Raw genomic sequence first — 24,765 nt, 5'->3', positions numbered from 1 at the left:
TTTCCAATTTCGGGAATTCCCGGGACAAAATACAAAAAATCCCGGGATTCGGGAATTCCCGGTTTTGGAAAAATCCCGGGAAATTTGTCCCGGGAATTCCCGAGATGGACGCACTAATTCCAAACAACCTGTTGAAGAAATTTTGTCAAAATATTGAAAGCGAAGCAAAATTTATATCTTTGAACGAAAAATCATGACAATGATGGAAGTCTTCACATTAAATTCTTCATAAATCTTTGGGTCACTGAATGAATTGTTTAATAAGACGATTAATTTGAGGTCGCTGAACTAAAACATAAGACTTCTTTCATGCGAACATGGGCAGTTTAGGGATCTTATTTCGGATGCTTAAATAACAATTTCAAACCCACGCTAGCATGAAATGTAATTATTAGCTGTTTAGTTTATTTTAAAAAAAAATGTGTTCGGCTTATCTCATTCGCATTAAATAATTTTCCAATAATAAATCAACCCAGCTCTCGCGATCGACTTGCAGACACAAACATCAGGCAAAACCAAAATCGCGCGAAATCATACACATTCTCGTCAATCTTCTCTTTTTCTCACGATCCCCCTCCCTAATCAACAGCCATCTTTTCTTCCGAAGCTTTACTGTCCCCGCCCCCCTCGGTAGCAGTCTTGTCCTCGTCATCCACGGGCAGTTCCAGAATTTTCGGTCCGTACACGAGCACGTACGCGCAGTGCCAGTCACCGCCACCGGACAGCTTCAGAATCGCTTCCGTGTCCACCGGCGAGACGCAATCGTCGTCAAACTTGATCCACTGGTCGCCCTTCTGGCGCACCCAACCCACGTAATGACCGGACGAGCTGGACCGGCCCTGGTGCGTCAGCACGGCCTGCAGCGTGTAGTAGCCGCTGTTGTTGCTGCCCAAATCTAGAAAAAAAAAAAAAAACAAAAGTTAGAAGAGTCCAACCATCAAACCGGTCCACGAAACTCACCATCCTCGAAGCAGTACGGCTGGGGAATGGTCTTGGGCTTTTCGGTCTCGAGCTGGGCCTTGGTCTTGTGCTTTCCCTTCAGGTTCCGCTCCAGCTCAGCGTCCTCGACCTCCTTGTACTTGGCCCGGATCGGGGCCAGCTTGGTCTGCAGCTCCGGCGTGCACAGCTCGAACGCGTCAAAGTCGATCGGGAACTTGATGTCCTTGAGCACCTTGGCGTTGATGCCCTCCTTGCCCTTGTACTGGAACCGGACGAACTGCACCGTCAGGTAGGCTGGCAGTCGGCTGATCAGGGACTGGGTTGGGGAATAGAAAATAAAGGTATTTATAGGAAAAAATTATTCTGGTTCTGATCTGATTTTTAACAAAATGGCAAAATGCCGAACCGTGATGGAAACAAGGGCGTCTATGCGAAGTTCACTTCACACACCCAACAAAATAAGAATTAATGTTATTATAGCAGAGGTGTTCAAAGTTTTTCAATGAGGGGCAAATTTGAAGCTCACATACCTGAGCTTGCAACAACATCGTTAACTCAATCTACAATACTGATAAATACATCTGTCTGTTGATTTTTTTTTTATTTCAGGTATTTTTTGACATTTTTATCGTTTAAATATTAGATACCAAAAAAATTACGTTTTCAAACACTTTAATTCAAAAAAGCTTCCAATTAATTTGTTAAAATTGAGTAAAATCAGCAATATTAAAAAAATAAATAAAACATAAGCATTTCAATGCAATTTTCATGTCGCAACAAACATTGAAACTGGGTATACAATATTTTTGTAAGAATTTAACAAAGTAGTCTAGTCAAGGTTTAGGGGTTAGTTGAACATATTGTGGCAGAAGACAATCGTAATTTCACAAAGATAATGAAATTAAAAAAGGTAATTAATTGAATTCACTTGTATTTTAACCATTTCATATTATTCAAAAAATGGTGAAATAACCTTTGAAAAATTGTGTAGTTTTATTTTAAAATAATGCACAACTATAGTGGTAAATCGTTGTAAAAGGAATTTTCAACAATTCTTCCTCTAATTTCAATAAAATTTTAATAATGCGAACATTGTTCAATCGTGTAAAATTGTTTCAATAAGATAAATTTTAAGCAGAATATTTCTAGAGAATTTTTAAAAATGTTTTGTGTTTCATATGTTTATACTGCCGTTCTACGCATAATTGTCCCATGTTCAAAAAAGTGCAACTGAGAAAAACGCGATTGAAATTTTTCGACCGATTTCTGTGTTTCTACGCATAATTGTCCCGTGGGTTCCTATTCGCCCTATGTGTCCCTAATCACCCCAGTTAGCAGTTTATCACCCTTAGTTGTGATTCTCTTGCTATACAACAGGTTAACAAGACATAATGCTTAGTAAAACTAAAGATTCCGTGTAAGAAAATACTTGGTGGGACAATTATGCGTAGAAGTTTAACGATGGGACAAACAAACTTGGTGTTGTTTTTAATGAGTTTCCGAACAAAGTACCAGATTTTATGTGTTTTTCTTAAAGTACACATCAAACTAAACTTAAACATGTCATAAAGTCAAAATCATCCAAAACTGACATGGGACAATTATGCGTAGAACGGCAGTATAGGATCTTTAAAAAAAACTCTAGATTTTTCAATAAACAAAAACATTACAAAAAAGTGTGCCAAGGCATGACAGCTCCCCATTTTTCTAATGTTGGTACCACTGCGCGATTTTGACATTTCGGGCGTGCACCAATAGTTACGCCATCCTCGCTTAAAAATTTGGATACAATGTTTTTGTTAAATGTCTAGTTCAGGCTAACTTTTATTTTTTCAATTTTATTTTTAAAATTTTTGAATTTATTAACATGTTTTGTTTTTAATTTTTGTATTGATTTTTTTTTTATTTTTGGTGTTTCTATTTTATGAATTTATAAAATTTCTTAATATTGGAACTATTGATTTTTTTTTGAATTTTAAATTTGTCTAACTCTCGAATTTTGAAGTTTTTGAATTTAAAAATTATAAAATTTTGAATATTTGAATTTTTAAAATTTTCTCTGAAAATAGATTTTATATCATAACTCTTAATAATTTTTTGAATGTTTTGTTAGGCCTTTGCAAATATTTTTCAAAGTTTATGTAGCCCCCCCCCCTCCCCCCTTCAAAATTGGTCTAAAAAATCAGGGGGCAAAAAAAATATTTTTCCAAAAAAACTTCAAAATTTCCATGAAAATAGAAGTCTAATCAACTGAAAACAATCTAAAATGCATTTTTCTGCATTGATAATCATATTTAGCATGTTTGGGCTTGTTTAAAAATGTTTTGAACGTTTATGAAATTCTAATGTACAGCACCGCAAAAAAAATATTTTTCGCAAAAAATAAAATTTTCGTCAATACTTAGATATTTTGGAAACTAGTGATGGCAAAACAACTGGACAGGTGTATAATGCATTTTAAAACACTTTTTTCATTAAAATGTTGAAACCATGGCTCGTAATTTAAATTTTTATACTTTTTTTATTTTTTTGCCCCCCCCCTCCCCCCCCCTCGACTTTGGTCAGAGTCAAGGGACATAAACTTCAAAAAATATTTGCAACGGCCTTAATGCATTCCTTAATTTTAGAATCTTACAAAAATGCTTTATATTTTCTCAATTCGCAATTCGCAATTTTCAGTGTAAGAACGGGCCTTGACCGATCTTATGCACTAGGTTCCCGACGAACACGCACTGCCCTTACACCTACATCTCACCCTTGCTCTGAGTCAGTACGAGCAGCACGCTAGAACACGCTTTGAGTGTTCGTGCCAGGCATGCACACCTTCTTTTCCGGTTACGCATTTTAACTCGGCCGGGGGTGGTACATTGGGTAGGGTTTGATGTAAGTATAAGCGCCTAACCATTTATAGTGTGCCTATCAACTTTTATTGAAGCAAAAACTGTTATATTTTTAGATTGAATTCAAAAACTAGTTGTTATTTTACTGTGTATTGCTTTCTCCTGAAATCTTTCCTAGTGTTGAGTCGTGTTTATATGTTGCTTTTTCTTTTGTCGCGGTGTTTTGTTACAATTTTTGGTCCTAAGCATGTTATAAAAGTTTACCAAAAATACAATAGTAATATTTGTGTTAATCCTTTATCCATTCAATAAATTGAGTAAGGGCTCAAACCTCACTTGTTTGAAAAAAAGGGTGAAGATTGAAAACAGTAAAAGAGAATGTATTTTATGAAAATCAAGTATCAATATCTTAAGAGAATGATAAGCGTATTTTAAAGAATAAAAATGAGAAGCTAGATGTATTAGATGTAAAATTAGACAATAGTTCATAAATAGAGATACAAAACAAGCTTAGATTATAGTAATAATAATTCATAGAACAGATAAAGAATTATTCAAATAAATAAATTCGCAATAAAATCAAAAAAGATTAGGCGAATGATAAATAGACTTGATATTACTAGTACATTAAGGAAAAGTATATTTTTAAGGAAAAAATAACAAAACAAAGTTTGTTACAGCAGTATCAATTGGTAAAAAAGAGTGGAAAAAAGCTTTGAGAGATAAGAGAATCAAAAGTTAGTAAAATCAAAATCAAATGATGGATATTAAATAGAAGAATCAGTGAAGAATTGAGAATCAGTAGAGCAAAATAAAAAAAGGGAGATAGGTGGTAGCTGAAATGGAAAGAAGAGAAACCCCGTTCTGCGATGTTTCAGGTACATCCACAGCAGTTGACTCAACATACTGCGAATCGAAACAATACCGTCTACAATCACAAATTACTTCCCTTTCTCACATTGTCGCGCCCCTTTCTTTTAGCCGTCTCGTCTCTGACCCGCGGTGGTCAAAGGTTTACGATCCGTTTCCACAGGCCACCAGCTAGGTCATCATGAAAACCAAGCCAACGTGGAGGTAAGAAAATAGGACACTCGCAAGGAACCAGAGCTATACTGTTCTGATCAAGATAATTCGGATGATCTAACAGAACTACGGATGTAGTTAGTTACGCTCCTTCCAGGATGTTCCTTACGTGGACGTCAACCGAAGAGCACGCAACAAGGTCAGTGCCATTGCATGCTCTTAGGTATCAATCCTTGGCCTGCATTGTTCAATCGTGTAAAATTGTTTCAATATTTCTAGAGAATATTTAAAAAGGTTTTGTGTTTCATATGTTTATAGGACCTTTAAAAAAAACTCTAGATTTTTCAATAAACAAAAACATTACAAAAAAGTGTGCCAAGGCATGACAGCCCCCCATTTTTCTAATGTTGGTACCACTGCGCGATTTTGATATTTCGGGCGTGCACCAATAGTTACGCCATCCTCGCTTAAAAATTTGGATACAATGTTTTTGTTAAATGTCTAGTTCAGGCTAACTTTTATTTTTTCAATTTTATTTTTAAAATTTTTGAATTTATTAACATGTTTTGTTTTTAATTTTTGTATTGATTTTTTTTTATTTTTGGTGTTTTTATTTTATGAATTTATAAAATTTCTAAATATTGGAACTATTGATTTTTTTTTAAATTTCAAACTTGTCTAACTCTCGAATTTTGAAGTTTTTGAATTTAAAAATTATAAAATTTTGAATCCAGGTTTTTAAGCGAAGATGGCGTTCGAATTGTGAACGCCCGAATTGTCAAAATCGCGCAGTAGCACCAACATTAGAAAAAAAGTATGGCTGTCAGGCCATGGCACACTTTTTTCGTAATGTTGGTACCACTGCGTGATTTTGACATTTCGGGCGTTCACCATTTGAACGCCATCTTCGCTTAAAAATCTGGATATTTGAATTTTTAAAATTTTCAAAATTTTCTCTGAAAATAGATTTTTTTTATCATAACTCTTAATAATTTTTTGAATGTTTTGTTAATGCATTCCTTAATTTTAGAATTTTACAAAAATGCATCATATTTTCTCAATAATACAAAAATAAAAGTTACTTAAATTTGTGTCCAGAGCTAATTTTTCATATTTCCTTTAATTGTGACTTAAATCACAGTTATTTAAATAAAAAAAAAGTTTTAATTTTTAACTACACTTGATTTTTGCATCCATTTACCCCGCGGATATATTAGTTTGTTTTTGTTTTTTGACGTTTGTCTGCATTTTAAGTGGGTTGCAGCCCAGTTATCGAGCGCCCAGTTTCCGAACAATTACAGTTCAGACTCGATTATCCGAAGCCTCGATTATCCGAAGTTTGATTATCCGAAGGTTTATATGGGACTTCGGATAATCGAATCACGAACACTTACTTTTAACGTCAAATTCGAGTTCTGCGACCCCATTTTAGTCAACTTTGAATGGTTGGTTGCGTATTAAATTGAGGTATGCATTTTTTAAATATTTCATCACCGCCATTTTGGCCGTCATCTTAGTTTTAAAAATTCTTAATAATCTTGGAGTAGTTAAGAGGTCGTACTAAAGCTCAACAATCAAAAATAAGACAGCGATTTTTTTTTCTGATTCGATAACTCGAAGTGAAATTTTGCCAAGGCCTTCCGATACTTTCCCATAATTTCGCTGCCGGTTTGGAAATCACTCACACAACGCTTTATTTTAAATTTTCTGTACCAATCGACAGAAAAAAAATCAGCTTGATTTGTTCTTTTCCTGCGACACTGCTGAAATAAAACAATTAAATTTTGAGACATTTTCACATTTTTGTTTATTTTTTTTTTCACATGTTTCTTATTTGCTCCTTAATTTCTTCGTAACTACACTTGTGTAAGGATAATTGTAATTCATATCACTAATGTTTAAATTAATCGATTTTACATAATTGTAGTCTGCTTGCTTTTCCATGTTTTGTTTGTTTGTTGTTTTGTTTACAACTAATAATAAATCAGTGTTGCAGCTGTTGTTTGTTTGTTTTTTCTTTTCTTTTTGTAGATTTTGTTTCCATTCAATCTTTTCTGTTTGCTTGTTTTTTGTTTTCTTATTAAAAAATAAATCACCTTAAACGTTACAGTAAGAATTATTGTTACAGATAAATCACACGCACAGGAGACAATCACGCGCTCGACACTCTGCTGCGCGTTTTGGGGGTTCGGGCAGCCCAAAAATCCATTCATTCATCAGGGGAGGGGAGGGGAAGGGACACGAGGAGTAAAGTAAGAAGCAGTGTGTTGTATAAGGTACAAAAGACTGAGAACGCAGGGATAAAAACAGAGCAAGGAAAGAACGGCACACACGCATATTATGGGTGGTTGCTTTTCTCTCTCTTTTTCTGATTATGGGTGTTGTGTTTATGCTGGGTATGGCAACAGTCGAAAAGAATTGCGTTTTACTTGTTTTTTTTTGGTTTCGTGGCTTGAAAAACGGGACGAGTTGCTTTTGAGTTGTTTTTTTTTTCTCTCTTTCACACACACTCAAACTCGCACACCAGACTTTCATTTCTCACAAAATTTATTATACACTACTAGAATTTTTGTTTTTTTGTTTTGCATTGTGTTGTAAAAATATAATAGACAGATACTCCTTCGCTATCTCTGTGTGCTCTCTCCATCGGACAATTCTTTCTCCACTCAATCTATTCTCCTGCTGCTGCAGATGCTAACGGCCCAATCTCAGTATCGATTGGGATCAATAAGTTTGCAGTTTGATAAAAAGATTAAACGTTAATGCTCTGCTCGCTAACATTATGTGTATCAAATTGTGTGGGGGGAGGGGGCAAATTGCTTGAAACTTTTTAAAAAGAAGTAAAACTGCTGCCGCTAGAAATAATTCAAAATACATCCTGTACTGGGGGGGAAAGCGGGAAATTGCATGGATTTGCTGACTTTGCAAGAACTCTTTCTCTCCTTCTTCTTCTTCTTCTATGTACACACGCACGCACTTTAAGGGGGGTATGAAATTACAAAAAAAATAATAAGGATGCTCGTAATTCCTGCTGCGGAATTGAAAAATAAAAAAAAAGATCCGTGAAGCAAAACAGAACCAGTTCCGCTCCTGAGTTGTGTATGTTGTTCCGGACGACCTCCTGCGACCTCTCTTTCGCGCTCTAATCCGTGTAGACAATGTACTGGGAATCGTTGTCGTCGACCGGTTCCATCTTGACGTACGACTGCGACGGCATCATGGCGTGTTGGGACATGAGGTTGTTGCTGCGGCCACCTCCACCACCTCCGCTTCCTCCTCCGCCGCCACTGTTGTTCCGTTTGGCCTTGGCGTGCGTCAGGATGTGGGACTTGAGATTGGTGGATTGGGCAAACTTTTTGTTGCACCCGTCGAACGGACACACGTACGGCCGGTCGCCGGTGTGTATCCGGACGTGCGTTCGCAGGTTAAAGTCCAGCGAGAACCGCTTGCCGCAGCCCTCGAACGTACACTGGAATGGTTTCTCGCCAGTGTGGACCAGCTGGTGCCGTTTCAGTTTGGAGCTCTCGACGAAGGACTTCCCGCACTCGGCGCACACGTGGACGCGCGGACCGTGCGTGTGCAGGTGCTTTCGCATCGCGCTGTTGTCCCGGAACATTTTGTTGCAACCCTTGTGCGGGCAGGCAATGTTCCGGTCGGACGATTCACCCCCGGAGGTAGCTCCGCCACCACCGCCGCCACCCGCCTTCGACGACATTCCGCCGGACGAACCGCCTCCACTCGAAAGTTTTCCCAGTTTCGTTTTGTGGCCGGGGCGGGCAAATTCCGCCAGCTGCTTCGGATCGGACAGATCGATACCGGTCATGCCGCAGTGATGATCCTGGGTGATTTTCTTGCCCGTCATGTACTCCGTGTAGTCCGGGTCCGGTTCCGGGTTCGAGCCGTCGTCGTCGTCCGTGCCGGAGGCCCACATCGTGACGCTGAACTCGCCCTCCATGGTTTTGATTTGTACTTGCTTCTGCTCCCACCGCCGGGGCTTGTGATTGACGTCGAGCGTTTCGACCGCGGTCAGATTGTGGACGTCATTGGACCGGATTCGGTTCACGATCCGTGGCTGCTTCATGCCGGACTTTCGCTTCCGTGAACTCGGTCCGGGCGTTGACTCGATGTAGATCTCGTTTTCCAGATTAATGTCGCCGTACACGCACATCGGATCGCCCGACGAGTCCAGCACTTCCTCGTGGGCCTGAATGTCCGCCTCCTGGTGCAGGATCTCCTCGTCGTCGTCCATGTGATGCATCATCAGTCCCTGGGAATCTTCCGTTTCGCACGTCACCTCCTCGTACTGATCGTCGACGCCGACCTCGTACTGCTCGTAACCGCCCATCTCGGCGCCAAAGTGGCCGTCCACGTGGTCTACCACCTCCACGATGTTGGAGTCGATCTCCACCTCGCACATGATATCCTGGTGGGAAGACATCCCGGCTCCTCCTGCTGTGTGCTCCTCTCACTTCCGTCTACTGTTCCAGTTTGTCTCTGCGTCAAGCCTGGAAAGAGAGGAAAATCTTTGGCGTTAGCAAGAATAGTTCAAATTTGGAATGAAATAAGAACCAGAAAGAAATACCACAGATTTGACCATTGTTTCACAGAATACGCTTCGAAAGAATACTAAACATAGCTTAGTTCTCCTAACATTTAACTCATAGGAATATTTACTTTATAACAAAAGTTCAATCATTCAACAAAGTAGTAGTAGTCCCGGAGCTTGGGTATGAGCGAAAGATTCAATCGCTTAGTCCTACTTCTTTACTAGTTAGAGAATTTCAACTAATCATCTTTGCGGTTAACTTTACACAGTAGGGCTGGCCTGGTACGCGAGTAAGGCCCAGCAAGTTTTCTAAGTGACTTATCTGTCCTAATCAACAAATTTGTTTCATGTTTAGTGATTGTTGATAGTATAACTAAGAAACGGGATACCGTTGATCTGGTTAACCCTCATGTCTTCATTCTAAGTGACCTTTTACCTATAGAATATCTAAGACCAAAGACCCTACTTTAAATGCCTTTAAATCTCACGTAGGTATTACTGTAGCTTTTGGAGTCACAAAAAAAAACGTCACTTTAACGACCCACAGGGATCCAAGGAACCTTCCACCACAGGGTTCGAACTGACGACCTTTGGATTGCGAGTCCAACCGCCGACCAGCGACTCTACCGGAGCAGGCTTGGTTTGGTGTGTTGTTTGTTCTTATAGTAGAGAGACTTCCCCATCCGATGGAAGGCAGGAGCAGATAAGAGTCGAACCCACGGACCATCTGCTTACAAAGCGGACAGCATAACCATTCAACCATGCCTGTTCTGGTAGGTGAATAAGGCCCAGCAAGGTGTCTATGTTGATGGTAGTAAGTTATGTACTTGTTCTAAGCGACTTATCATCCTAATCAACGAAATTGTGTTAAGTTGAGTTGTTGTAGGTATGTCATATAAAGATTAATACTCTACCCAAAAACGAGCATAGTTCACTGAATCTATCAATTCGTTAGTTGACTGAGAATACAATGAAACGGACTATTGTTTAGGGACCATCCACAAACCACGTGGACACTTTTTTGGTAATCTCAAGCCCCCCCCCCCCCCGCGTGGACAATTGTCCATACAAAAAAAAAATCTTTTTTGTATGGAGCGTGGACAATCGCCATACCCCCCCCCCCCCCCCTAAAGTGTCCACGTGGTTTATGGATGGTCCCTTATCCTGTGACGCTAATGTCTTCATTCCAAGTTATCTTTTACCTCTATTCAATCTATAAGACCAAAGACCCTACTTAAAATGCCTTTAAATCTCACGTAGTTATGACTGTAGCTTTTGAAGTCACAGTACATACTATAAAATTCCGGTTGATGCGCAGGCAAAACAACTTTCGCTTCTATAGATCTTATGCTCCAATCCTCCAAAATAACTAACGGAACTACTAAATTCATCCTAAAATTAACGTTACAATGTGAAACTTAACCAAAAACATTATTTATCAAATGTTAAACTCCCGCAAAATCGGTTGAGGCTTAGTGGACACTAATATAACATTTTGGGTGTATCCCATTTGGCATAAAGCCATTTGGCATAATGCCGTTTGGCATAACGCCGTTTGGCATAATGGACGTTTGGCATAATGGTCATTTGGCATAATGATATTAAATTTTCAAAACTATTTCAATTATATAGACTGGGCTCAATCGGCACTACAGTTTGAATGAGGACAGAAGTTTTTAGTACATTTTAAAGTTCGACTTTTAGAAAACGATGCACTTTTTTGAATGTTACAGAATTTATAACACCACCGCTGAAAATTTTCAACTTTTTCTTCAAGCTCTTCTGGCAGCTTGCTTGCCCACTGAGAATTTTGGCTCGAGCGTCGAGTCGATCTGATTCAAGATCGAGCCTGGATCGAGTCGAGACTCAAGCAAAATTCTCGGTGTGTTACATGAGAGTCGCGACGCCTGCCTCAATCTTTTCTGCAGTAGCAGCAAGTGCTGCCAGAAGAGCTTAAAGAAAAAGTTGAAGTTTTCAGCGGTGGTGTTATAAATTTTGTAACATTCTTAATATTTGATGAATCTTTTCGCACTCTTCGGTTCCCTAGTTGTTCCTGGGTTGTTCCCTGGAACGCGAACTATGAGCTTGTGAGGATGATGAAATATTCAAAAATCATTAAGGGACTCAAAACTCAAAACCAAAACGCACCGATTATACGGGTTTAAATCCCATTTAAATTTTAAAGTCAAAGCGCCAGGTTCTGTCACAACTAATCAAGCTCATATTTGGGATTCGGGCTTAGTACATCCAGGGGATCATGCCCTGAAATGCCCGCAAAATTCACCCATTTCGTTACATCCTACCAACATATACCCATTAATATTACAAAGTGAATACGAATTTTATCAGCAAGTTGCGCTACTTTCATGTAAATATACACAAAAGTGAGATTTTTATTTGAAATGTTAAGCATTCCACTTTGTCATATACGTAGGAACATGTTAATTCACCGTCTTCAGCTTTGAATCTAACCCAAAAAAGCTGCGGTTATTTTTTTCTGAACTCTCAACTGCTGACTCAAGGTTTATATTTCCTTTAAAGAAAGGGACACTTTCTAGACTTGTGACAACTGAGCAGTTCTCTACGGAATCGGTCTTTTTTCTTTAATTTTAATTTTTGTATTTTTTAATCCGGCTGAAACTTTTTTGATGCCTTCGGTATGCCCAAAGAAGCCATTTTGCATCATTAGTTTGTCCATATAATTTTCCATACAAATTTGGCAGCTGTTCATAAAAAAATGATATGTGAAAATTCAAAAATCTGTATCTTTTGAAGGAATTTTTTGATCGAGTTGGTGTCTTCGGCAAAGTTGTAGGTATGGATATGGACTACACTGAAAAAAAATGCTACACGGTAAAAAAAATTTTGGTGATTTTTTATTTAACTTTTTGTCACTAAAACTTGATTTGCAAAAAAACACTATTTTTAATTTTTTTTATTTTTTGATATGTTTTAGAGGACATAAAATGCCAACTTTTCAGAAATTTCCAGAATGGGCAAAAAATCTTTGACCAAGTTATGATTTTTTGAATCAATACTGATTTTTTCAAAAAATCGAAATATCGGTCGCAAAAATTTTTCAACTTCATTTTTCGATGTAAAATCGAATTTGCAATCAAAAAGTACTTTAGTGAATTTTTGATAAAGTGCACCGTTTTCAAGTTATAGCCATTTTTAGGTAACTTTTTTGAAAATTGTCGCAGTTTTTCATTTTTTATAATTAGTGCCCATGTTTGCCCACCTTTGAAAAAAATATTTTTGAAAAGCTGAGAAAATTCTCTATATTTTGCTTTATTGAACTTTGTTGATGCGACCCATAGTTGCTGAGATATTGCTATGCAAAGGCTAAAAAACAGGAAAATTGATGTTTTCTAAGTCTCACCCAAACAACCCAACATTTTCTAATGTCGATATCTCAGCAACTATAGGTCCGATTTACAATGTTAAAACATGAAACATTCGTGAAATTTTCCGATCTTTTCGAAAAAAATATTTTCAAAAATTTAAAATCAAGACTAACATTTCAAATGGGCGTAATATTGAATGTTTGGCCCGTTTAAAATGTTAGTCTTGATTTTAAATTTTTGAAAATATTTTTTTCGAAAAGATCGGAAAATTTTACGAATGTTTCATGTTTTAACATTGTAAATCGGACCTATAGTTGCTGAGATATCGACATTAGAAAATGTTGGGTTGTTTGGGTGAGACTTAGAAAACATCAATTTTCCTGTTTTTTAGCCTTTGCATAGCAATATCTCAGCAACTATGGGTCGCATCAACAAAGTTCAATAAAGCAAAATATAGAGAATTTTCTCAGCTTTTCAAAAATATTTTTTTCAAAGGTGGGCAAACATGGGCACTAATTATAAAAAATGAAAAACTGCGACAATTTTCAAAAAAGTTACCTAAAAATGGCTATAACTTGAAAACGGTGCACTTTATCAAAAATTCACTAAAGTACTTTTTGATTGAAAATTCGATTTTACATCGAAAAATGAAGTTGAAAAATTTTTGCGACCGATATTTCGATTTTTTGAAAAAATCAGTATTGATTCAAAAAATCATAACTCGGTCAAAGATTTTTTGCCCATTCTGGAAATTTCTGAAAAGTTGGCATTTTATGTCCTCTAAAACATATCAAAAAATAAAAAAAATTAAAAATAGTGTTTTTTTGCAAATCAAGTTTTAGTGACAAAAAGTTAAATAAAAAATCACCAAAATTTTTTTTACCGTGTATCAATTTTTTTCAGTGTAGTCCATATCCATACCTACAACTTTGTCGAAGACACCAACTCGATCAAAAAATTCCTTCAAAAGATACAGATTTTTGAATTTTCACATATCATTTTTGTATGGGCAGCTGCCAAATTTGTATGGAAAATTATATGGACAAACTAATGATGCAAATTGGCTTCTTTGGGCATACCGAAGGCACCAAAAAAGTTTCAGCCGGATTAAAAAATACAAAAAAAATCGAATGACCGAAAACTCAGAGAATTGCTCAACTGCTTAAAAAAGTTGAATTTTTCTTCTAAAGTTGAATTTTCTTCATTAAACAGGGGATAATGCGCTTCAGCTGTGGTCACAACTCAAGCGAGTTTTCCCTTGCTTTAAAAATATTCACCTATATCAGCAGTCAAAGAGTTTTCCCTTCTTTAAAGAAGGTAAAATTCAACTCATGTTAGTATTTATCTCAAGTCAAAGAAATTTTCACTTCTTTAAAGAAAGGAAAATTCAACTTGTGTCAGTCCTTTCTTTAAAGAAATGAAAATTTCTTTGACTTGAGATAAATACTAACATGAGTTGAATTTTACCTTCTTTAAAGAAGGGAAAACTCTTTGACTGCTGATATACGTGAATATTTTTAAAGCAAGGGAAAACTCGCTTGAGTTGTGACCACAGCTGAAGCGCATTATCCCCTGTTTAATGAAGAAAATTCAACTTTAGAAGAAAAATTCAAATTCAGTCAAGAAAATGTTCCCTTCTTTCATGGAGAGAAAATTCAAACATATAGGGATTATTCAACTCGTGTTAGTAGTTATCACAAGTAAAGAAAATTTTCCATTGTTTAAAGAAGGGAAAATTCAACGTGTGTCAGTAGTCATCACAAGTCAGTGAGTTTTTTTTCCCTTCTTTAAATAATGGAAAATTCTCTTTACTTGTGATAACTACTAATACGAGTTGAATTATCCCTATATGTTTGAATTTTCTCTCCATGAAAGAAGGGTACATTTTCTTGACTTGTGATAACTGCTGACACAAGTTGAATTTTCCTTTCTTTAAAGAAGTGAAAATTTCTTTGGCTTGAGATAACTACTAACATGAGTTGAATTTTCCCTTCTTTAAAGAAGGGAAAACTCTCTTGACTGCTGATATAGGTTAATATTTTTAAAAAAGAAGGGAATACTAGCTTGAGTTGTGACCACAGCTGAAGCGCATTTTCCCCAGTTTTATGAAGAAAATTCAGTTTTAGATAGAAAATTCAACTTGTTTTAGCACACAGAAAATTAATTATGGTAATAATGGTGACAGATTCTGAGTCAAAAAAAAATGATTAATTTTACATCAGAAATTGGTGAATATTCATCAGTTTCTGATAAATATTCATCAGGTTCACATTTTTACAATTTTTTTAAGCTAATATTACTCAAAAAACAGGTAATATTCAACCTACCAAATTTTCAACCTTGCAAAATACAACATTTTTCTGTGCAGTTGTCGCAAACCTAGGATATGCCCCTTTCTTTAAAGGAAATATAAACCTTTATAAATGTGGAACATATTTGGCTCAATGGCTTAAAATAGCCCTGGGAACAATATTCAGCATGTGGAACAACGTTTTGAACAAACCTTCCAAGTTCTGGGCACCCATAGCCAGCAGTCTTCAAATCAAGAAAAAAAATCTTAAAGAAAGATAAAATCAGCTTTCGCCGGCAGTTATTCCAACCTAATATGGTCTTCTTAAAGCAATTCCAATATGAACTTTATTTTGAAATTTTAACATCATTATGCCAAATGACCATTATGCCAAATGGCCATTATGCCAAATGATCGTTATGCCAAACGTCCATTATGCCAAACGGCATTATGCCAAATGGGATACACCCTAAAATTTTATTCCAAAGAATTCTGTCAAAAAATGCCAGACAGAGTTCATCCTGAAAAGTTATTTGCGATTGCATGGAGACTTTTTTCCGTCATCCTACCGAACTTTTAACCATTTTTGAGCCTTTTGTGACAATTAGTAATAGTAATTTTATTTGGCAACGATATCCTGTTAGTTAGACTTTTTATCAGGGCAAGGATGGAATGCAACTTAAAGAGCCTATATCTTTGTTCAGTCAAATCGAACTTTACAAATAAACAAATAAAAAAATAAAAAAATACCAACTGAAATGCTCTTCCCAATCACAGACGTGAACATCAGGTTACTAGAATTACTAGGACGAGTTCACTAATTACGTTGTCCTACTCTATTCAGTTAATTTTACCTAGGATACAACCTTGTCTTTTTGAGGTCACTGAAAGATCTATAAGTGCTGAGGTTTAGGCAACAAATTTCAATATTCCTTGGTTATTAACAGTAGACTTGCTTTATTCTTAGCTTGTTAGGTTTTATCGTGACAACTGACAAACTTCTTTCACGCTCTGCACTGCTACGCAGTAATGTTCTCTTGTAATGTTTCGTGTTTCTGCCATAGACGTTTCACTTTTGCAGATTCTCCGGATGTTTCTTAAAAGTTATGGTACTTGTCGTCGGATCCTTTTTCGTTAACATAACGCCGGCGTCCTCTACATTTTAGTACTTGTTTGATGGTTCTCCATCATACCTCTTGGCTGCGTTTGACAATAGCACTTACCAAACCAAATTCTTAGACTTAGATTGACAATTAAAGCAAGATAAGTTATATTGATCTAGCTATGAGGTAGTTACACTATTATAACTATCACAGAATTGAAATACCTACGACTTTGCTAACTATTATAGCCTGCAATCAAAATATTGTGAATTCAATATAGCAAAAGGCAAATTTTCTGTGAAACGGTCCATTCTGTGGAATCGATTTCTGGCAAACGTCGCACCGCACACACAACACAACAGCTTCCTCTTCTTCTACTTGCTCTTCTTGTGTTTTTTGTTGTTGTTGTGTGTGTGTGTGTTTGTACGCGCGTTCTTGTGTACCCCATCAAGAGTCGTCTCCCATCCCGTCCAAGTGGGCTACGAAAGTTCCTTACCCGAATCTCCTTCCGAACACGGCAGCTGCTGCACTTCCCTCCTCCTCGTCCTTCTTCTTCGACCCTTCCTCCCTCAACAAACCGGCAGCGGCCGCGACAGTCGCGCTTTTGTTGATGTTTGCTTGGCCCTGCTGCTGCTGCTTCTTCTTCTCATGCACCTCTTCTCTCTCGCTCTCCCTTTATCTCGTTCGCGCACTTTACACACCTCTTCTTCTCGCTCTCCCTCTCACCCCCCCGCGGAGCTTCCACAAGGCGAGCGGGCCCGAAATCGAAGGAACTTTTCCGCTTGCAATCCGAGGGCCACTTTTTCGCCCCTTGGCCACTTCCGGCACGCGCACAGTACACTCCACTGGATGACAGCCGGCCGCGTTAATGCATTTCCACGCGCGCACGAACCCGAACCGCGGGTTAAATCCGGTAAAAGTGCGATTTAGTTCACTCCGCCAGGAAACAAAGATGTCTGCCGTCGTCGTCGTCGTTTCGTTTGTCTGACGAGCGAGAGCCAGTCAGCGGCAGAGCCCGGAGCCGACGACGACGGGGGACGAAGTTCGAAAAAGCTCGCGCGCTCTTTTGTTCGCGCGGTGGATTTCTCTCGCGAGAGAGCAACACGGGGAAATGTTTCGAAGGTGGAAGCTTTTCACCGGTCAACTTCAGGGTAGGGTGTCAAATGTTGGACAAGTTCTAAGAAAAATAAAAAGGATTTTTTTTTCTAATTACAGAAAATAAAGCGTTGTAGCATCAATTTATACGACCACACAGCTCATGTTCGCATAAATGTCTCATGTGCAAAAACAGCAAGCTGAGAAAAACGCATGGGAAGTTTGTCCCACAAATAAATAAGGCTACGGTGTTAAATTTTCGCACAAAACAGAATTTCCTCCAGATGTCTAGAACTTTCTGGATATTTTTGGTATTTCTAAAAGAGCACACGATTTTGAATTAGATTTTGAACTTAACTGCCCATGATCGCAAAAATGTCTTTTTTTAATTTTAATGTTTGTATTTTTTGATCCGGCTGAAACTTTTATGGTGCTTTCAGTATGCCCAAAGAAGCCATTTTGAATCATTAGTTTGGCCATATAATTTTCCATACAAATTTGGGAGTTCGATTTGCGATGTCTTTTCGTCGGGTTGCAAAATTTTTCGCGTCCGTCGCAAAGTTTTTTCGTTTTTCCTTTCACGTGCGTGTGAAGGTGCGGCTGGCTTTGGCTGTCCCGATGACAGCTAGCCAGTTCAATTTGCGATGCCTTTCGATGGGTCGCAACATTTTTCGCGTCCGTCGCAGTGTGTTTTTCGTTTTTCCTTTCGCGTACGTGTGAAGGTGCGGCTGGCTTTGGCTGTCCCGATGACAGCTAGCCAGTTCAATTTGCGATGCCTTTCGATGGGTCGCAACATTTTTCGCGTCCGTTGTCTGTGTGCAACAACAACAAAACCCTATCATACCATTTCAGCTCGATAAACATTGTAAATCGTCGTTCGCAACGTTAACCAGTACCTCACTAAACATCAATCATTTAAAACTCGTAAAATCATCTCAAGTTAAAAATTGCACTGTTCAATCCTTCATTCATTAATTTCAAATGAAGTTGGTTCTATCTTTCCACAGGTTGAGCGACACCTGCATTCCTGTCACACATGAGGTCTGCACAGCTGATTCCACGTAGATTTTTCCCGCCAGTAATGATAGGAAACGCTGACAAACGGAATATGTGCCAAAATCATAAGTGGTTTTTAACATATGAAGGGAAATCATCGTGAACTGGAACTGCCGGTCGTTAGCCCGGGTAAAGTGGAAACGTTGAGATGATTGTTGTCCTCTGCTCTCATCTAGCAAAAAGCCTAACAGAAAACCATGTCACATTCAACCGGCTCCGTGGCTTAATGGTTACGGCTTCTGTCTCCCAAGCAGAAGGTTCAGGGATCGAATCCCGGTCGGTACCTTTGAAATTTGGAATCAGGAATTTGAATATGAATAAAAACTAAAATGAAATCAGGTGAGATTCGAACTCACACCTTTTAATTGGTGGTTTACACTCTAACAGTGAATTGATCCGTAGTGTTGAAACATGTTATCTTCTCATATTAAATACGCGCTGATCCCTGATTTGCCTGAGGGGATTGGAAGTCTAAATAAAGATCGAGTTTCCTTTAGATGCTTGCTTCTATGTTTAGGCGGGGCCGAACAATGCCCAGCGACCTCAGAATTGGACCGCAAGGAGCTCTGTCATTCTGAAATGGGTCGTTGGAAGCAGCGCGAGGGCTGTCACCACCTAATACCCGGGACTGAGATAAGCTGTATCAGCATTCGGCGACATATACACAGTCTGATACAAATTATACTTTCCCATAATTTCGCTACCGGTTAGCGGGTATTGGATTGGACCACACACACACACACACACACACACATGTTGGTTCTATCTTTCCACAGCTGGCTGTCTAAGACTAAACCATTTCATTTAAAATTTAACAACAGATAAACGGGAAATGTCTCATCCGCAGCATCCGATTGCTTGCCTTGAGAATAATACATAATATCAACAAACACTATGATTTTGGGTCGCATCATCATCTTCTATGATGAATCCTGATCAAACACCCTATCCTACTAACAAGTTTTCAGGTTCCTGGCGCTCGTGGGGTGTAAGCACAGAGTAAATCAGCTGCCCTAGTAGCAACCTGCGTTAACTAACATTCCCGTCTCTTAAAATCGAGATCTACAAACTGACATGGCGGGCGCCGTTGGTGGCCAATGACTGATACCTATCCGCAACTGATCTAGCTTTAGCAATCATGGTGTTTTATCTTTTCAGCGCATTCATACATGCTGTTGATAAGGGAAACACCACTAGATCGTCGAAGCCTATAATCAGTCGTGCTGAAAGGATATTACGGTTCTATTCAGCAACGGAGGGGCAACCATGGGTGATCTCTCATGCTCATGCTCATAATTTTCCATACAAATTTGGCAGCTTTCCATACAAAAATTATGCATGAAAATTAAAAAAAAAATCTGTAACTTTTGAAGGAATTTTTTGATCGATTTGGTGTCTTGGGCAAAGTTGTTGGTATGGATAAGGACTACACTGAAAAAAATGTGATTTTTAATTTAACTTCTAGTCACTAAAACTTGATTTGCAAAAAAAAAAAATTTTTGACCGAGACATAATTTTTTCAATCAATACTGATTTAAAAAAAAATCGAAATATTGGTCGAAATATTTTCAACTTCATTTTTCGATGTAAAATCAAATTTGCAATCAAAAAGTACTCTAGTGAAATTTTGATAAAGTGCACCGTTTTCAAGTTAAAGCCATTTTTAGGTAACTTTTTTGAAAATAGTCAGTTTTTATTTTTTTTAATTAGTGCACATGTTTGCCCACTTTTGTAAAAAAAATTTGAAGAGCTGAGAAAATTTTCTTTATTTTGCTTTTTTGAACTTAGTTGCTGAGATATTGCCATGCAATATCTGTGTTTTCTTTCGGTGCATATATCAAGACACACGCACAAACATTTGCTCAAAATTTGATTCCGAGTCTATATGTATACAAAGGGTCTAGGAGATCGAATTTAGATGTTCATTTATCAAGTGATTTAAGGTAAAGTGAGAAAGGCAAAAATCAGCAAAAAAAAATTAAATTATAAATACAGTCTAGACCTTGGTCTAGACTTGATTTTCTGAAGGCCTTGGCAAAATCTCACTACGGATAATCGAATCACAATTTCTTTTTTCATTGTCGTATTTTTGATTGTCGAGCTTAAGTATGACCCCGAAACTACTCTAAAGATATTTCGAATTTTTAAATCCAAGACGGCGGCCAAAATGGCGGTGATGAAATATTGAAAAACGTTACTTAATCCACCTTTAGGTGGTTGGTGCCTTCCTCACATTCATAAAGTCAATACATTCAGTAAAAATAGCAACATTCCCTTAACATGTTTAACAAATCAACTTTATTACTGATTTCTTTTGATAGGGTTCGCAGACCTTCAATTTTTCTGGCTCATCGGCAAGGTCTGATAAAAAAAAACCTATCCAACGATAGTTCACATGAAAGATTCAGACAATATTTTTATCACAATATCTGAGATCCGGCCTCCAAAAAGTATATAAATAACACTTAAGTGCCAATAACTTTTGATAGGGTTGTCAGATCCTTGATGTTTTGGGCTCATTGGAAAGGTATTTTTAATACCTTTCTGAAAATGTATAACATGATAGGGTTTCTTGCAAAAACCACCCTTTTTATAATCTTCCGGACTTCAGTCAAAATCGTTTTTTTAGCATAACTTTTGAAGTACTTTACTAAATTTCATAATTTTCAATAGGGACTTATGGGACCCCAAGACGAATCGAAAGAGACCAAAACGGTCCAAATCGGTTAAGCCAGTGCTGAGATAATCGAGTGCATATTTTTTGGTGCACAGACCCACATCCCTACACACACACACACACACACACACACACACACACACACACACACACACACACACACACACACACACACACAGACATTTGCTCAGAATTTGATTCTGAGTCGATATGTATACGTGAAGGTGGGTCTAGGAGGTCAAATTAAGAAGTTCGTTTTTCGAGTGATTTTATAGCCTTTCCTCAGTAAAGTGAGGAAGGCAAAAAGTATTTTTAATTTAATTGGCAATAATTCAAATAATTCAAATTCTACTAAAATGGAGTCGCAGAACCCGAATTTGATGTAAAAAATAAGAAAATAAAAAAAAAACAAAAAAAAGTTTATGATTCGATTATCCGAAGTCCCATACAAACCTTCGAAAAATCGAACTTCGGACAATCGAAACATCGGTCAAACGAGTCTGAACTGTATTAAAAAAAAGGTTAAAGAAATCAAATAACTTCAACTCAAAAAAAAATTCAAAATTAAAAAAATTACAAAATTTTCAAATAAAAAAATTAAATCTGTTTTTTATATTCTTGAATTGTTTTGTGTTGGTTATGTGTTTAATTTTAGAATTTTCGAAGACTTCAAGATTTTTTAAAGCTATTTTTTAGGCTTGTTTTTTTATTTTTTATTACTTTTTTAAATTTAAAAATTAAAAAAAAATACTTATTGATTTATTTATTTATTTACTATTTTAAAGTTTTGTTTTTTTTAAGTTTAATATGAAATAAAACAAAATTTGTTTGATTTTATGATTTGAAAATTATGAAATTTAATTACAAAACAAGGCGAAAACTTAAAAAATTAAAACAATGTAAATATGACAAAAAAAGTCCTCAGCAATCGACAAAAACATAAAAACAATCTAAAAACTAAAGTTTAAAAATTAAACACGAAAAGTTTTAAAAATATTAGGTAACTAGAGTTTTGTGCTATTGTGTTTCATAATATGTTTATAGGACCTAATAAAAAAAAGTATAGGTTTGTTTGCCTTACAAATACATTTACAGGTACATTACAGTACATTGTAAGTCACTGTATTTTCCTTTAAACAATTTTTAAAAGCTCGAGTTGTGGTGTTTGTTTTCGGGACATCAGTTGTAATAGAACTTCTGCTTAACATAAATCAATTTCTGAACTTAACAGTTCCAGAGTTTTTTTGAAAAGGACCAATAAACTATTGTCTTTCATATGTTTATAGGACCTAATCAAAAAAAACTCTAGAGTTTGTTTGCAAATTACCATGAATAATGTCTTTATCCTTTTTTGCAAATATTACATTCTATGAACTTGTAAAAATTTCTTCAACTAATTTTTTGAACATAAAAAAATGAGCAAGAATTTGCTTTAAAAATTTTCAGATTTAAAATGTATTACTTTCATAAGTGGTTCCATTTGCATCACTCTACCCTTTGTGATTCACGAGAAAGCTCCGCTGAAATCTTTCACGCCGCTCTCACACTTTTCTCCCTCCCTCTCCCAGCACTTCGAAAATTAGACCCCGCAGCCGATCCCGTCAATTTTGCTCTCGCGAGTCGCGGGACCTGTTTACGTTCGAATCCAACATGGCGGCCGACAATCGAATTCAATATGGCCACATGTTTTGATTTTCGCTTCGCAACTCGAGTCCCGCGCCGGGGGCGGTCAATGTTTACGAAATGCGCTGCAACTGCGGCAAATTGGTTGGAAAGTGCGCCAAAATCCGAAAATAGCGGGTGGCATCGATGGAATGATGCAATTTTTGCGCCCGCCGGGGGTGATTATTCTAGAAAATTTTCGTTTTGCCGGATCGGTTGCGGGGTCGGGGAAAAAAATGTTTACAAAAACATGCACACAAAAGCGGTGGCCTGCTTCGGTTGGTATTGCGGAAGGGAGAAGAGTGAGAATTTTTGCGCAAGAGGAAGAGCGAGGGGATGAGTGTTTCGATTCTCCGCGCTCTCTTTCGAACGTGTATTTTGGAAGCTTTCGCGATGAAAGCTTGACAGGACATAGACGATAGATTCAGACGGAAAACGCGCAAAATTGGTGACAGAAATTTTTAATTAAGATTCGGAAAAACAATCAAAATGGTTTTCTTATTTGTTTTGTTTATGAATAGCAAGAAATCTCATCTTTTGAGCATTTTTCGCTACTTTTGAGCAACTGTTTGCCTTCAAAAATTAAGATAGGTCAAACATTAATTTGGTTACCCTAGTTTGCAGGGCTGTTAACGAATGTTTTTAAGTTTTGTCATCAAATCGTTTCTTGATTTCAATAATTTTTTAAATTTCGCATAAATCAGTGCACAGGTTAAGATATTTTAGTACTTACCGTTTTCGTGTAGACTGCGTCCCGTCCCAACGTCGGTGACTGTTTTGTCAATTGCTCTTTCAATCTCTGAAAGAAGGAAGTGTTAGAAACTTTTGTAGCAGAACAATTATTCCGAAAATCTTACCAACTTAATTCCCGAATGCATGTATTTGACCTCGGTCGAAATGAAGCAGCTCAGCTGCAGGAAATTCTCCTTGGATTTGCTCACGGGTTCGTCCTCCGCCTCGGTGCAGCTCATCTGCACGTCAAACGAGCCCCCGAACCACTGGTCAATGAACGAGCTGTACTTCAGCGCCTGGTCCGAATCTCCCTTCGAGGGCTGCAACTTTTGCTGCAGCATCTTGAGCAGCTCGGACCAGCACTCGTTCGCGTCCTGCTGCCGGTACGTTCCGTTCTCGCCCGTCTGGGCAAAGTTCGGGAAGGCAATGTGCAGCCGCTGGAGGAACAGCACCGGCGTGACCGTATCGCTGCGCTCCATATCGTCAAACAGGTTCCGCATCGAGGTCGTGATCGCCCCTGGGGAAGCCAGGCCGGCCAACGGGCCGCCCCCGGATGAACCGGCCGAGCTCGGATCCTCGCGGAAGGTTTTCAGCGCTTCGCGCAGCTCGCGCACCGACTTGAGACACTGCAGAGTGGCGTTCATGTAGCACGTGTTGCCCAGGTTCGTCAATCCGGCGGGAAGTTCCAGCTGAAAGGGGATTGATTAGTTGGAAATCTCGCTTGGAAGGTGAACTCAACTCACAGCAGTAGCCAGCTCACTCTCGTTCATGTCCTCGATAAACTTGGGCTTCTCAACGGGTTCCTGCGGAACCTCCTCCCTCGTCCCGAGCAGCAGCAAAACGGTTCCCTGCGGGAAATAACAAGATTCTTTGTCAGAAACTATTCAATCAGAACGAACCAAAACTCGCTCACATCCTTAATGGGCATGTTCCACTCGTCGTCCTTCAGGTTGATGCCCTTGCAGAGGACCTTCTGCCGCTCCGGCTGCACTCCGGTCAGCGCGTACAGCTGGGCCTTGAACAGCATCGGTTCCTCGTCCGTGTTGACCTCGACGTTCGGGAAGTTTTCCTTTCCCCATTTCACTTTCACTGCAAGAATGAAAAGGCAAATTTTAGAAGTCTTCTTTGTTTGCCGAGTGTGTCCTTATTTCGGAACAAACACTAGACCAACCGAACCCGGAGGAATCGGTCAACACTTTCTAACCTCAATCGCGATACTTTCCCCAAAATCAAAACAAACAACCTTCCCTCTTCGGGAGTGAAAAAACTTACCAGTAAAGCAAGGCATTTCCGCGTGTCCTAAATCCGGTAGAGAACGACGGTGGTAACGACGACGGTTCCGAACAAGGAACAAGGTGAACAAATCTACCGAAATTTACAGCAAAAACTCACGCAAAGCTTCTGCCACAGAAAACAGCCAAAAAGCGAATGAAAAGGGAGAGAGATGAGTTGCGA

The 24,765-nt window shown here is 38.2% G+C and overlaps 2 protein-coding genes across 2 annotated transcripts; both read right to left on the bottom strand.

Annotated features, from left to right (window-relative positions):
• Positions 1 to 383: 383 nt before the first annotated feature.
• On the bottom strand, positions 384 to 24,751 carry LOC120413818 (ubiquitin carboxyl-terminal hydrolase 14). The gene is made up of 7 exons (XM_039574773.2): positions 24,583 to 24,751; positions 24,224 to 24,399; positions 24,054 to 24,158; positions 23,436 to 23,999; positions 23,312 to 23,377; positions 961 to 1,255; positions 384 to 895 (listed from the first exon to the last, which is right to left on the bottom strand). Exons 1-7 carry the CDS (start codon positions 24,596 to 24,598, stop codon positions 579 to 581), a joined length of 1,539 nt encoding a protein of 512 aa, XP_039430707.1. The 5' UTR covers positions 24,599 to 24,751; the 3' UTR covers positions 384 to 578.
• Positions 6,761 to 17,105, bottom strand: LOC120413820 (transcription factor YY2-like). The gene is made up of 2 exons (XM_039574775.2): positions 16,585 to 17,105; positions 6,761 to 9,307 (listed from the first exon to the last, which is right to left on the bottom strand). The coding sequence occupies exon 2, from the start codon at positions 9,238 to 9,240 to the stop codon at positions 7,945 to 7,947; it is 1,296 nt and encodes a 431-aa protein (XP_039430709.1). The 5' UTR covers positions 9,241 to 9,307; positions 16,585 to 17,105; the 3' UTR covers positions 6,761 to 7,944.
• Positions 24,752 to 24,765: the final 14 nt, after the last annotated feature.

The sequence above is a fragment of the Culex pipiens genome, chromosome 2 (assembly GCF_016801865.2).
Source record: "Culex pipiens pallens isolate TS chromosome 2, TS_CPP_V2, whole genome shotgun sequence".
In the NCBI taxonomy this organism is placed as follows: Eukaryota; Metazoa; Arthropoda; class Insecta; order Diptera; family Culicidae; genus Culex; species Culex pipiens.
The sequence above is the reverse complement of the archived record's forward strand: the minus strand, read 5'-3'. Positions and strand labels throughout refer to the sequence as shown.

Excerpts from the sequence above, each read along its gene's own strand:
- LOC120413820 (XM_039574775.2), bottom strand. The coding sequence starts at position 9,240 with ATGTCTTCCCACCAGGATATCATGTGCGAGGTGGAGATCGACTCCAAC.
- LOC120413818 (XM_039574773.2), bottom strand. Across the intron at positions 24,000-24,053 it reads AGAGTGAGCTGGCTACTGCT|CTGGAACTTCCCGCCGGATT; the intron begins GTGAGTTGAGTT and ends ATCCCCTTTCAG. Across the intron at positions 896-960 it reads GCCGTACTGCTTCGAGGATG|ATTTGGGCAGCAACAACAGC; the intron begins GTGAGTTTCGTG and ends TTTTTTTTCTAG.